Genomic DNA, 14,933 nt, shown 5'->3' with positions numbered 1-14,933 from the left:
CCTCCCTGAGGAGGCCCAGCTCCACGATCGAGAGCCCTACCTCTTCCTGCAGCAGTTCCAGCAGCCCGGGGTGTATGTCTTTCGTCTGAGCAGCAACAAGCATCGGAAGATGGTTTGTCCGTGACGGTTGGCCTCACTCAACACACCCACCCGTCGTGTCCCCCTCACCTTAGACAACACTGCCTCGTAACCATCCCAGACAGAACCCTAAGGAGGGAGACACTCAGGGCGTCCCTATCAAAGTTTCGGGCTCCGACACTCCTAACAGACAGTTCTGGGGGTTTCCGGGGTTCCCTCCAACGTGTGGTGTATAGAGAAGGGAAGATCGTGAGGGTAAAAATAGCAGGTGCGTCTAAGGACCTCACGGTGTCCGGACATCGCTCACGGCCCTCTGCTTCATTACCCGCTCTTGCCCCACTCCCTCTCTCACCTTGAAGGCTCACACCCGAAGGTCATCTGCACAGGCTTGTATCCATGCGACCTGCTTATGATGCCTCCACTGACCCAGGTGCAGCGTCTGGGTCACGCACGGGATTTAGCTCCTCACCCCACCTGCACAGCTTCGAGGAGGCTGTGCCGACCTCGCCCCAGAACAGGCATACAGCTGCTCCGTTACTCGATGTGAATTTGTTTCCCTGGGGAAAACCCAGATTCTGCTCCCCCAAGGTGTGCACAAAAATCTGGGTTATTTGGTTCGTGCTGACAGGCCTAGGGTCCCACTCTGTCCCCTTTACCGGTCTCTGGCCGACCGTGGGAGAAAGGCCGAACAGGTTTCTTTCCCCCCAGTACCTCCGCACCCTGCCGCCAGGGGGCCGGTGCTTCGGAGAAGGGCCCTTTGCCTCCACAACTCCCAGGTATCTCATCCAAACCGGCATCGCCAAGATCCCCAAGCCGCCGAAGAGGTCTGACTGGCCAGAAGTCCTGGGGGAGATGGTTCTGCTGCTGGGGTTCTGCCTGCTTCTGTTGGTGAGTAAAGCTGGACAAGGGACATTTTAACCCCCATGCAAGACCGCCTCTCCAATCCCGTGTAAATGGGCTGTCCCGTGCGGGTTTGCAGCAGGCATTACAATAGTTGCTAAGATGCAGAAGTGACAAAGATACAGCCTCAGGCCTCCGGTGATCAAAGCTCAGCAGGCAGAACACAGACAAGGAAACAAACAAGCATCCGGCAACATTAGGAGACTCTGGCGAAAGCTTGTCCAGAGTGTCCGGCTGCACCGGGAAGGAGTTGACTGCCCCTCCTGGGTGGGTCAGGACAGACTTTTGCGAAGAGGTGATCCCGAAAGAGGCCTGAGATATGAGCTCTGGAGGCATGTGTCCCCTGTACTAACGAAGGGGTTGGCAAGTTGGGGGCTGGGAGGTACTGGGCTTGGGAGGAGGGTGCAGATGAGATAGGGGGCACCATGTGTAAGGGTACAGAGGCATGAAACAGCATTCACCTGCTCAGCGAACCAAATATGGGGGTGCAAACACAGAGCTGAGAGACAAAATCATGATGGTCTCACGGGCCCTGCTTTATCCTCTATGCAATGAGGGATCCATTAAAACCTTTGAGCAAGGGCGCCTGGGTGGCTCAGTCGTTAAGCGTCTGCCTTCAGCTCAGGTCATGATCCCAGGGTTCTGGGATCGAGCCTCACAAAGGGCTCAACAAGGAGCCTGCTTCTCCCTCTCCCACTCCCCCTGCTTGTGTTCCCTCTCTCACTGTCTCTCTGCCAAATAAATAAACAAAATGTTAAAAAAAAAAACAAATAAATAAAACCTTTGAGCAAAACAAAAACCTTTCAAGCAAGAGAGAGAAACCCTGGTAAGAATTTTATTTTTGCTCTAGCAATAGGGTAGAAGAAATGATGGATGGGGTGGGGGCACACAGAGATAGGCAGTGGGAATGGTCCAAACAAGATGAGGTTCACCCTCACTTCAGCTGAGCAGGGCTCTTCCTCTGGCTGGTCCTCAAAGAAGATGCTTCCCCCTGTCCCTCACATCACCACATTATGTACCGTGTAGATTCAGTGTCACAGCCTGAGCTGGGCCCGGAAGGCCACTCCCAACCCCACCTTCCGGAAGCATCAGCAAGGATACAACCTGGATGCCTACACCTCCCCAAGACCTGGGATGACGTCAGTGAGGAGAGGTCGATCACACCAAGATTCTGATACCCCCAGGGTTGAGGGAGATCACGGTGAGTGACAGACTAAGGTTAGAATCCCAGAGGGGTCCCCAAATCCAACTGGCCACCCCCGCTTCCCTTTCTCATGTTCCCAGATTACTCACGGTTCTATTCTCCCGCATTCATTTATTCATTTGTTCAGTAAATGTTTATTGGAATGCAATACCAATAAGCAATACCACTGTATGCCAGACACTGCCTGGTTCTAGAAGTACATGCTGAGGGGGATAGAGACATCTAAATAAAAACTTTTCAAGGGGCACCTGGGTGGTTCAGTCTGTTAAGCATCTTCCTTTGGCTCAGGTCATGATCCCAGGGTTTTAGGATCAAGCCCCACATGGGGCTGCCTGCTCAGGGGGAGTCTGCCTCTCCCTCTCCATCTACCTCTCCCCCTGCTCATGCTCTCTTCCAAGTAAATAAGTAAAATCTTTTTTTTTTTTAAGAGCTTTCCAAAAGAAAAGTAATATAGCCATGTACAAAGTGCCCGAGTCAGGAGATGTCCAGCACTAGCTAGAGGAACAGCTCCCAGAAGGCACTCCTGTGTCACACCAAGTGTTTCACCTTCTACTCTTGCCACTCAAAGTACGCTCCTCAGATAAGAGCACCCCAACTTAAATGTGATTGTGAATTATGTGGGGACCTTCTGCAATGGGTCAGAGGTAGAATCTAGAATTCTGTGTTCCTAATGAGGTCCTCATCAGGGCTGTTACAAGCAAGACTGTGTCCAGACCATTGAGAAGGTTCAGGGATGATCAGCAGGGAGGCTTATCTTTGCATTTCGGGAGGCTAATCCTGCTTCCCGCCCCCTGACAGGTGGACGCTGGGAGGCGGAGGAGCAGGTAGATCTGGAGTGGTTTGACCCAGAATGCTTCTTTGCAATCCTGCTCAGACAGTCTCTGTCGGTGACAACAAAACTCAGCCAGGCCAAGGAAGAGGTAAGTGGAGAAGCTGGAGAAGTGAATGAGGTTGGAAACAGGTTCATCGCAAAACGCAGCTGGTTACAGGATATAGAACCTAAAGAAATCCTTCATCTACTCATGGGAATCAGGGAAAAAGGAAAGCATATGGGAGGGGAGGGATAGAAGATTTCAGATTAAATTTAGGGCTAATTTTCAGAACTTTGGACCTCAGATCAGTTATAGGGAATCTATTAAGACCCACCTCTGGAGTCTTCAGATCCCCATTCCTGGTCCTCAGTAGCCCCACTGGAATGCATAAAGTCAGGCCAGTTGGTGACAGGCGTTGGGAGCGGGGGCGGGAAAACCACACACACACACACACACACACACACACACACACTAGAAGTCCAAGTACTGAAGCTGGGTCAGGGGGCTGGGGCGACGGGGCGTCCCTCCGCCGACGGGCAGCAGAGGGCGCTGTGATCAAAGCAACGAGTGGGGCCGCGAGGCCGCGGCGCGCGGTCACAGGTGCGCGCCGCGCTCTCCCGCAGCTCAAACTCCTCTGCCTCAGACTCGTGAGTGAAGCCCGTTCTCTGCGGCAGCTGTGGGGGGCTGAGCGTCGCACCCCGGCCTCTGCGGGCCAGCGTCTGGGGAGTCCCCCAAGGGAGCTGCAACAGGTCGGGTTGAGTTCACACCTTCCGACCTGGTCCCCGTGCCTAAATGGGGATCCCGGGGACCCGCTGAGCCCGGCACCCCACCCCGCCCCCCGTGGCCCCTCTCCCACGGTCCTCTCTCCCAGGCCCCGGGGCTCCTAGCCACGCCCCCCACCCCCAGGGGTTTCTCATCCCCTTGCCGCTGCTGCCGGGCCTGCGCAGAACGTTCTGGAGCTCCCGGCCGGGGCTCGCGGGGTGCCCGGCCCCTGGGCTGCTGCTGGCCGGGCGTCTGCAGCTCCGCGGGCGGGCAGGCAGCGCTGTCTCTGACCCCAGGCTGCTGAGGCCGCTGCCAGCGCCGCGGAGGAGGAGGCCCGGCGCAGGGGGTGTCTGGCGGGCCAGTACGCGGCCAGCCTCGGTCACCAGCTGAGGCTCCTCCGCCAAGACCTCGGGGCCCGGCAGGAGCAGTGGGCGACTTTCTGCTCGGCGCTGATGGCCGCCCGGCGGCTGCTGACGGCCCAGGCGGGCTCCCGGACCCGGCCGAACCCAGAAGGGTGTGTAGCCGGTGCCTCTGAGTCAGGCTTGCTGACCTGTGGCCTCGGGGAGGAACGAGTGTGTGGCTTCGCCAGGTCCAGAACGGGCCACAGTTCCTTCCCCATGCCTAACCGCGTGGGCCCTGATCCGGCCTCCCCCTTGCCCCCCGGCCCCCCGCAGGGAAGTGTCCCCGCTGGATGCTGCGCTGAGCGGCCTGTCCCAGGCCGTGCTGCAGGAGGGCCACCGCCTGAAGGCCTGGGGCGTCCTGGGTTCCGGCACCGGGGCCGAGCTGCTGCGGCCAGGTGGGTTCTGCTCCCCACCCCCGCCCCCCGCCCCCAGGAAACCTGGCCCTGCAGAGTTCAGGTCCCCAGGCCCCGCAGAAACTTGGTCCCTCCCCTAGGACACCCTGCAGCGGAGGAGAAGAGCAGAGCAAAGTGGAAACCCCCGAAGCTGGGAGGGCCTTCCTGGGCAGTGTGCAGGCCAACAGCCGTGTCGCTGAGGAGGGAGCCTGCAAAATGGAAAGAAGAGGGCAGGAACCCGAGCCAAACTGCCCCGAAGCAGGGCTTTATACCTAAAGGAGCATTTCTTGAGAGCAAAAGCCCAACGGATGAGTGCAAAAGGCCATATTTGGAAAATGCTGGACTTGCCTGGAAATGAAGAGTGGGAGAAGGATCCCCTTGGGTTCTCTGGGGGAATTCTGAGTACGCGGAGTCCCTTGCCTCATCACTTTTTCCCAAAGTCTTTCCAGTCCCTGCCAGCCTGCAGTATGATGATATCACAATGTCATGTCTTGCATGGGGGATCATGCCCTGCACTCAGCAAAAGACAAGATGCTCTGCCCTGGGGGAGCACTTGCTACGGGGGTTGGGCTGGGAATCTTCCCAGCTCTTTCCAGGCACCAGCCCAGGAAGTCCCTAGCCTGGCCCATCCGCCTCACATGCAGAGCTGAGCCGTCATTTGCTTTCCAGCAGCTTCAGCAGACCCTCAGGGGGGCACCCCGGACATCAGCGTGAATCCCGTCACCAAGCTGATGGTCCCCGGCCCCAACTGTGCAATGCTCCCAGCCAGTGGCCATGCAGGATCCATACCCCCTGGCTACTTCATCCACCCTGACACTGGGAAGGTGCTGCCCGAGGCTGGAAATCTGGGGTACGATCTGCAGGGAGCTACCCTGGTGCCCACCACCGACTTCAATTCCGGTGAGACCCTGACCACAAAGGAGATCCCCCCCTGCCCCGGTCTGCTGGGATCCTCTGGGAGGAACTCCCCGGGAGCACAAGGCAGGGAGCAGGGCTCTGTCCTTGCACCGTGGGGTATGATGATGAGCAGAGCAGCAAACACCTTCTCCCCCTCCTCACTTTAACATTCTTGTTGCAGAGGGTGAGGCCGGGGAGAGCCGCTGGGTGCAAGAAGGCTCTGCGGGGCCAGGTGGGAGGCTGATGTATGGACAGTGCTAACACTTCCCTGTCTCCCTGTCTCCCTGTGTCTCCGTCTCTCCCCGTCCAGGTGGCATCCGAACGTCAGAAGCTGCCATCCTCCCCTATGTGCCCTACCCAACCTGCCCGGCCACAGGCTCCCCTCCCGCCACCCACCTGCCCGTCCTGCAGCCAAGACGGACGTCACAGCTGGGGGCGCTCATGACAGACCCCACAACCGGCATCGAGGTGCCTGTGCTGGCTGTGACTCTTCATCCTCAAACCAGGCAGTGGCTCACTCTTGGGGGCACATACTGCAATCCTCTCACCAAGACCTTGGCCCCCCTCGAGTTGGGGGGCCCCATGGAGGACCCAGCCACAGGAAGCATCTCACCAATCCTGGGAGTCGGGTTGGATGAAAACACAGGTATCCGCCGTCCTCAGTGCTGGGCTCCCCCGCCCTCTGCCCAGCCTGGCTTTTCCATCTCCCCGTCCCAGCACCCCCCCCCCAATGTTCTGGTCCAGGCTGCAGATCACCCCCCAGCCACCTTTCCACCCTTTACCCCCACTCTGCTCTTACCCCACCTGCTTCCTCGGTCCTGGCTTCCCTGTCCCCTTCCCCTGACTTCCGGTCCCCCACCCCTGTGCTCACTCGGTCCGCAGACCCTCGTTCTCCTTTATGCCTCATCTCCCTGCGTCTCTGTTCGGCCCCTTCCTACCTCACCCTCTTGGGTTCCGCTGCCAGGTCAGGTGCTTGCCCTGGGGGGGCTACGAGACACCTCGGGGAGCCTTATGCTGCCTGGTGACTGCTTCGAGGAGCCTCTGAGCGGGAAGATGGTCCGGCTGCAGGGAGCTTCTCAGCGGGAGGGCCAGACAGTGCCCCACATGGGAGGATCACAGGCCCTGCTGGACGCCAACGTGCTGGTGGCCCAGAGACGAGTGGTTGCCGTGCTCCAGAGCTACCGGGAGAGGCCGGGGTCGAGGACACAGGGGCTTCTGGAGGCTGCCATCAAGGACATGAGACAGGCACTGGGCTTGAGTCTGCACCATGTCCTGCAACATGCTCGGCGACTGGAGCGGCAGCTGGGGACAGCAGAGGCCATCGTGGCCAGCGGCGGGAGGATAGGTACCTACTGACTGAGACCTGGGCTCTTGGGCCCCTGGCATCCCAAACCCTGAATGACCCGGTGCCTCTGTACCCTCAGTTCATAAGCTTGGGGACAGGACTGCAGCCCCATGGGTCACACACACACACACACACACACACGGGACAGAGGGAAGAGAGGAGGAGTGTGGTGGCTTCATGCCCGACCCCGTGAATGCTCGGCTTGAACTCTGTTCTCTTGCCAATCCTGCTGGGTCTTACATGTCACGATTGTGAAGTATATGTTCTCCTGTTATTTCAGAGTGTCCCCAACAGTGTAACATGTTATGAAACCAGTTTTACACCTCCACTAATACGAGGACGGGCGAGGAGAGGAAGTAGGAGGGGCACCTTCCTGGAGCTTACCTCAGTCACTCTCTCTAGAAGCTTCTGCCCATAATGTGACAAAAAAGAACCAGGGTTTGGGGTCAGAACTGATTCGAGTTTGAAGCCCTGTCCCAATATTTAATGACTTTTAGACGTTGGGCATGTTACTAGACTTCACTCTGTTTTAACATCTTTAAAATGAGGATAAAAACAGTACATACTTTAGGTTCCATTGTAGGGCCAAATAAAATGTAATTTGTAAGGAGTTCCCAAGCTCAGACTTTTGGTACATGGTGGGTGCTCAAGAATATTTGATCCTTTCCTTTTTACCTTTTGAATGTGGCCTGGAAATTGTTCTCAGCCTCCCAGAGGTCCCAAGGCCACTCAGTACCTTCCTCCTGAATTCAAAAGGCCAAGCGAGGCCCCAGAGGAAACAAATGCAGTCTTTGCAGGGAAGCCTCTCGGGTCAGGGATTAGCCCTTTGAGCCTGGCACTTAGCCCTCAACCACCCTTCTCTCTACCAACTCCCCCTTGTATTAGGGATGATGTGCTATCCTGGGACAGAGCTGTGGGTCCCAGTCCTATACGGCATGGAGATCCCAGACCCTGAGGGCTCAGGGCTCATGGTGCCCATCCTGGGCATGGAGACTGATGGGGATTCAGGTGACGCCACACCCCTGGCAGGTTCAATGGAAGATGCTGATGGCAAAGGTAGGAGGGGACTGGGGGCCTGTGAAAGCCCCAGGGGGATCAGGGATGTGACTTAGCCCTGGGTGAGAAAGCCCTGGAAAGTGCTTTCCAGGAGGGGTACCCCCAGTCCATTTACTCATGAGCCATAGGATGGGGTCCTTCTGACGCCTCCACTAGGGCTGCTGAGATTCCAGAACCCGAGGACCACAGGTCATTTATCCTCCACTGAAAAAAGTGGGTCCTTTCAAAAACCAGCACTTCAGAACCTCACCGTCAGGGTCTATGGCCTCTGAGAAGCCCCCCAATCCAGCTCAGAACCCCTCGAAAGGCAAAAGGGGCTCTCAGGGTTCCTTCGGCTCCCTTCCCACCATGTTTACGTCTTTCCATGACCACCCCTTCCTTCTTTCTCTCTTGCTTTCCCACAGGTCTTATCCCAATCTCGATTGGGGCTCAGGCCATAGACCTTTTCACCGGGGAACCTGGTCCTGTCATTGGTGCTCAGACGGACCCCTCTACCGGATTGGTGGTGCCCATCGTCCAAGGGCTGGAGGCCCTGCCTCGGGGAGTGAGAGACCCTGGTCTGGTTCGTAGGAGCCATTCATTCTGTTCCTTTTCCCAGTTCATCCAGCAGCTGCGCACTGAGTACCCTCTAGGTTCCGGGCACTGTGTTAGGTGTTGAGGTACAGAAGGACTAGACGGGGCTCCTGCCGGCCCTGGGTTCCAACCGGGATCGTGGTTTTATAAGGGTGTTAAGGGAGCACAGAGGAGGGACGTCCAAATCGCATGCAGGAGAGCTCAAGGAAGGCTTCCCTAAAGAGGTAACACCTGGGCTGAGTCGGAAGACGCCTCGGGGGCCAGCAAGCCCAAAGGTGGGGAGCGTGAGACCACGGCTGTTCTGGGAGGGAGAAGGGTGGCCCACAAGGAAGGCAGGAAACCAAACATGACCTGCCTCGGGTGCCTGGCTGAGGCCTGGAAATGTGGCTTACCATAAAGCCATGGGGAGCCACCGAAGGATTCTAAGTAGACATGTGATGTGATCAGATACGAGTATTTTTAAGACTTTTAAATTTGGAAAATTTGGCACAATTCAAAAAGAAAATAAATTACTTATAATCCTACATGTTTTAACGTATGTAAATGAAGAAACACAAGGTCCCTCCTCCCCATTGCTCTCACCCCATCTGCCATCAGCAGCCCCCCATCGAGACACCACTCACCTCGCCCCCAGTCTCCCACCAAATGCAGCCACTATTAACAGGTTGGCACATCTCCTTCCAGACATTTTTGTGTGTGCGTATGTGAATATGTAGTCAGCATTCTAGAAAGTTCCCTCTGGCAGCCGTGCAGAGGATGGATGGGAGCAGGGCCAGCCTGGAGCAGGAAGCCCTGTCAGAAGGTGATTGCAATAATTCAGCCCTTGGCAGGTCTCCATGGAAATGGAAATGACTCCGGATCCTCCCATACATTCTCGGCCCGGTTCATTTCAGGAACAAAGATGGATGTGTTGTCAAAGAGTCTCCTTAGGAGCCAAGACACTTTAATTCTAGCCCTGACTCACAGTTTCGCAGAGGCGTCTGAAGGGGTGAGAGGAGGGACGAGAACGGCTTCCCGCTGCCCCACGCCCCCCTGCCCTGGCCTCCCAAGAGGAAGGTGGGGGCAGGGGGCCAGGTGGCTCCACGGAGGCCAGGCTTTAGCGGGAGGGAGAAGGGGGCTGCGGTGTGGAGGCAGGGGCACGGGTATTACTTTCCACCTACGATCGAGCCAACAGTCTCACCAGCGTAGTCCCAGATGCCCGAGGGTGAGGGAGGCCCCTGTCTAGAGGAGAGGCCCTGGGGACCTTTGATGAGTCCCCAGGCTGTGAGGAGAAGTGTAGGAGCGCAAACCAGCCGGACGTTGCAGCTGGACACCCTGGAGAAGGAGCTGAGAGCCCGGGAGCAGTACTGGCGGCGCCAGGAGCAGGAAGAGCTGCGTCTAGCCGAACGCCTGGGGCAGCTGAGTGTCGAGCTGCTCTCCGCTCCAGGCAAAGATGCCCGGCGGCAGGTGAGGCCCAGAGGCACCACCTCACCACCCGCCGCCCCCCCCTCCCCCCCCGCCGCCAGGCTGCACAGGTGTCTCTGGTAAGTGCGGACCCTTTGTCTCCCCCCACTGACTGCAAAAGTGGGACCTGTCTCAGGGCAGACACCTGGCTCCAGGCCCTAGGCTCTGGTCACCCCAGAGTGTCTCAGGGTGGAGGAGGAAGGATGGCCCTGAGGCGGCCCAGCCCACAGCTCCTGCCTTCCTTTGTGTTTCGGGTCCTGTGCAGCTGGGGGCCGCTGAGGAGGCCCGGGCGGCGCTGGAGGCCAGGCGCCTGCAGGAGACTGAGCGGAGAGCCAGGGCCCTGAGCACCCAGCGCGGCCCAGAGCGGGGCCTGCTCTCTCAAGGTGGGGCCCAGATCCCCGGAGCAGAAACCTCCTGCGCGAGTGGGGATGCCTCCCACAGCTGCCTGGTGGGGAGTCCCTCCCTCGGTCCCTCTGACCGCTCACCAGCCAGGCTCGCCCCGCCCCACCGGGCTCTGGCCCCAATAAACCATGTCTTTTCTTCTTCCCCCTCTCCCCCAGGGTGGCTGCTCTCACGTGGCCCTTTTCTCTGCCCCTTGCAGCAGACAGAGAGGAGTGGGAGCAGGAGGCACAGATGATGCTAGGCATGCAGAAAGTCCTGCGGACTTTAGCACAGACAGCAGAGAAGCTCAGGCAGGCGGGCGGCCGGCTGCGGGGCCAGGAGCAGGAGATGTGGCTGCAGCGGCATAGGAGTCCGAGCCCCCACATCTGGAACCGTCCCTGGAAGGTGAGGCTTGGAGGCTGATAAGCAGACCCACGTGGGAGGAGCGCGTGCTCCCGTGTTGTCAGTGTGGTTCTTCAGGGCAGCATGACAGTCAGGAATAAGTGGGCCCACGGAGCAGCCGATAGGCTGGGAGGGGAGCAGGAGGAGAGACAGAAGCTCCCTTTTCATGCGGGCGTTTCACTTCCTGTGCTCTAGGTGGCTGAGCATCTCTCTGATGAGTATCAGGAGGTCGTAAGGCACAGACAGAACTTTCTGGATAGAGCCCTCGGCCTCCTGCAGTACCAGCGAGAGCTGAGCCGCCTCCACCTCTTTCACACCCAGGTACGGCCTTGGACGTGGCCACGGAGATCTGCATGTCCAGTTCAGTGGGGGCTTCGGAGGGAGGCTCCCAAAGCAGCCATGTGGGAGAGGTGGGAGCCACATGTGGAACCGAGTTCTATTTTGTCCTAGATCGTTGCCTCGGGCTCCCCTGCATGTTTGGAGAATTACCCTGGAGACAGATTCTATGGAATGATCACCCCTTCTCTCAGGAACCCCGCTGCTGCTTGCCCGCTCCTGATCCCCTTCCTGAAGAGCATCACTGCAGTGCTAGAAGGAGCGCAAGGCCATGGCCCAGGCCTGGAGGATCAGGGGCCAGCGACAGGTAAGGCTGGTCACCAGCCCGGCAGTCTCTGCTGCTGCCAATGCTGATCACGTTCGATCAGTTCTAACACTATGGTCAGGGCTCCCAGCTCTATAGAGTGTGGCCAGGGAAGGTTCTTCAGGAGGAACATAGAGAAACTCATCATACTCGTTTTCTATTGCTATGTAACAAACTACCTGAAAATTCTGTGGCTTAACACAACAAACTGATTATCTCACGGTTTGTGCAGGTCAGGAATCTGGTGCCGCTTGGGGGAGCGGGGTGCCTGTGGCTCAGGGGCTCCTACACGCTCCACCAAGGTGTTGGGCTAAGGCTGCAGTCACTTCAAGGTTTGCCTGGGGAATCCAAGCCTGTCCTGTGGTTGTTGGCCAGAGACCTCAGTTCTTGCTGACTGTGGACTTCATGGAGGAGCTCACAGCATGGCAGCTGGCTTCCTTCAGAGCAAGCGAGAAGGGACCCAGAAAAATGGAAGCAACTGTCTTGTTGTATCCTGATCTCATTACCTGTACCACATGCTGTTCATTAGAAATGAGTTACTAGATGCAACCCACACTCAAGGAGAGCGGATGATACAAGGTGTGGATACACATCAGAGGCTCCTGGGGCCATCTGACCAGCCACCTGTCACATCTGACACTACCTCTGGCTCTTTCTTACTTTAGCCACAGCCCTGGGCCCTTACTCCAACAACTATCTTCCTCTCCTCTGTTCAGATGCAGATAAAGTTGACATCTTGTGGACCTCACCGCTCCTTTCTACCCTGAAGAAAGTAGACACCTGGTCCCAAGCCCGCAAGGAGGAAGCTAAACTACAAGGACAGATGCATCACCAGCTCGGTAACCTACTTTCCCGGGAGCCCCTTTTGGAACCATCATGGCACACTGAAGGCATTTGATGGTGTGACCGCTGGGCGCTGGGAATGTCAGAATCCAGATCTGCCAATCATTCCTTTCTGCCCATCCCCAACCTAAGATTCCCAAGGCCCCTTTCCATTAAGGAATAAGAAATAGGAATCAAAGTCTCACTGTAAAAATGACTTGGCCAATTTCAAAGGGGAAATCCTAAAGACCTCCATCTTCCCACTGAACACTGAATCTGAATCTGAATCTCTGGATTTTACTCCGTCCTGGCCAGCCACGTGTTACAAGGACGTAATAGAAGAGGGTGAGACAAAAGGAGATAGGCCGAGGAGATAAAGAATAGGAAGACCGTGCCCCAAAAAGGGCCTCCAGATCGCTTTCCCAATACCACCCCTTGACAGTAGAACTCAAGCTAGGATGTGGCTGGCCTTGCCCTGAAGATTCACATCTGTTTCAACCCACTTACCTGCCAAGTGGAAGGGATGAAAAGGAAACAATGTATGCCTTTCAGTTGACCACAGTGCAGGCCACTAGCAGTACAGTTCCATAATCGTCCTTGAATTTGACCAAAGGTCAGCCAACGATGGCCCACAGGCCACCTCCAGTGAGCTCAAAGAGGTTTAGTGTCTTTCCTGGGGTGTCCCAGGACCTGGACCAGAACCCAGGTCTCTGGCTGCAAGTTCAGCATTGTTTCCCACACCATGCTACCCATTTCTCATTGTCTTCTCAAGAATAAAAAGACAATACAGTATGTTTGAAGACCTAAGGCCCATTAGAGAGAATTCTGTAGGAAGGAAGATTGTGATGTTAATCCAGCTAATGTTTACTGAGTGCTTACGGTGGGCCAGACACAGTTCTGAGGACATTACATTTAGTGCTCCAAACAATCCTATGAAATAGTAGAACAAAATTGTTGCCATCTTTTCCAGATCCTTGGGGGTTTTTTGTTTGTTTGTTTGTTTGTTTTTTGGTTCAGGTACTTCTGGTCCTATTTACTGAGGTTCAGTTGTTTTTTCATGAAAATGGGTGGGCGGATCTGAGGCACAGTGCATATAGATAGCATGGATGGATGGATGGATGGATGGATGGATGGGTGGATGGATGGGTGGGTGGATGGATGGATGGATGGGTGGGTGGGTGGATGGATGGATGGGTGGATGGTTGGTTGTTTGGATGTGTGGGTGGATGAATGGATGATCGAAGCAATTACACCTTTTCTAAGTTGAATAGTGTTGTTCTTGTTGCTTTTATTAAGAGTCGTTTCTGGACAGAAAAGTCAGTGAAATCGTTGCTGTTTTCTCTTGATCTCTATAGCCCCCAAAGGGTCTTTGCAGGATATCCCAAAACCTCAGATAATGCAGAAGGAAGAGCTTATCACTGTGCAACCCACAGAACTTTCTGCCAGGGAGTTTGTGGTTTACCAGTATGGCCTCTCTGTCCTGCACCTCCTCATCCCCCAGCTGCATGTAAGTCTGGGTTCTGGCCTCTCTGTGGAGCAGTCGTCTTGCAACCAAGAAGGTTAAGGTGACCAGGAAGGAGGCTTCCGGGTGGTGATATGTGTTAGGATTAAGCAGCTGGAATTGGGAATTTACTAGTCTCTCCTATAAAGGGACTGACAGAAGTCACTTTACCAGGGGCACCTGGGTGGCTCAGTGGGTTAAGCCTCTGCCTTCGGCTCAGGTCATGATATCAGGTTCCTGGGATCAAGCCCCACATCGGCCTCTCTGCTCAGTGGGGAGCCTGCTTCCCCCACTCTCTCTGCCTGCCTCTTTGCCTACTTGTGATCTCTCTCTCTCTGTCAAATAAATAAAATCTTAAAAAAAAAAAAAGAAGTCACTTTACCAATCTACAGTCTAATCTCTCAACTGATAGTAATAGAATCAATTGAGTACTTTATACATGCCATAAAATGTTCTAAACAACTTGCATGAATTAATTCATTTAATCTTCACAAAAACCCTATGCCATAGATACTATTATTTTTCTCATTTTTTATTCAAGTATAATTAACACAGCATTCTATTAGTTTCAGGTGTACAACGTGATCCAACAATTCTATATGTTACTCAGTGCTCATCATGATAAGAGTACTGTCAGTCCCCTTCACCGGTTTCCCCCTCTCTCCTTCCCTCTAGCGATCGTGAGTTTGTTCTTTGTTTTGTTTATTTGTCTCTTTTCTTTGTTCATTTGTTTTGTATCTTAGATTCCACATATGAGTGAAACCATATTGTATTTATCTTTCTCTGACTGGCTTGTTTCACTTAGCCTAATACCCTCTAGGTCCTTCCATGTTGCCACAGATGGCAAGATTTCATTTTTTTTTTAATGACTGATTAATATTCCATTGTGTATATCTATGTATATATGTATGCCATGTCTCTTTCATCCAGTCGTCTGTCTCTCCCTCTGACTTCTCCCCTCTCACGCTCTCTCTCTCTCATATAAATAAATAATCTTTAAAAAAAATACTATTGGTATTCTCACAGGGATTACACTAAATCTGTATATTGCTTTGGGAAATATGAACATTTTAACAATATTGGTTCTTCCAGTCCATGAGCATGGAATATCCTTCCACTTGTTTGTGTCATCTCCAATTTCATTCATTAGTGTAGTGAAGATTTTATTTATTTATTTTTCAGAGTGAGAGAGAGAGAGCACAAGTAGGGGGAGTAGCAGGCTGAGGGAGAAGCAGGCTCCTCGATGAGCAGGGAGCCGGATACAGAACTCAATCCCAGGACTCTGGGATCATGACCTGAGCCAAAGGCAGATGCTTAACCAACT

General features: G+C 54.9%; 1 protein-coding gene across 1 annotated transcript; it reads left to right on the top strand.

Annotated features, from left to right (window-relative positions):
- The first annotated feature begins 6,416 nt into the window (after nt 1–6,416).
- LOC308351480 (uncharacterized protein) lies at nt 6,417–8,943 on the top strand. Its single transcript, XM_080817137.1, has 3 exons — nt 6,417–6,791; nt 7,677–7,847; nt 8,252–8,943. Exons 1-3 carry the CDS (start codon nt 6,458–6,460, stop codon nt 8,503–8,505), a joined length of 759 nt encoding a protein of 252 aa, XP_080673263.1. The 5' UTR covers nt 6,417–6,457; the 3' UTR covers nt 8,506–8,943.
- The last annotated feature ends 5,990 nt before the right edge of the window (nt 8,944–14,933 follow it).

The sequence above is a fragment of the Martes martes genome (assembly GCF_963455335.1).
Source record: "Martes martes genome assembly, chromosome: 10".
NCBI lineage: Eukaryota > Metazoa > Chordata > Mammalia > Carnivora > Mustelidae > Martes > Martes martes.
This window is presented reverse-complemented; position numbering and strand designations above follow the sequence as displayed.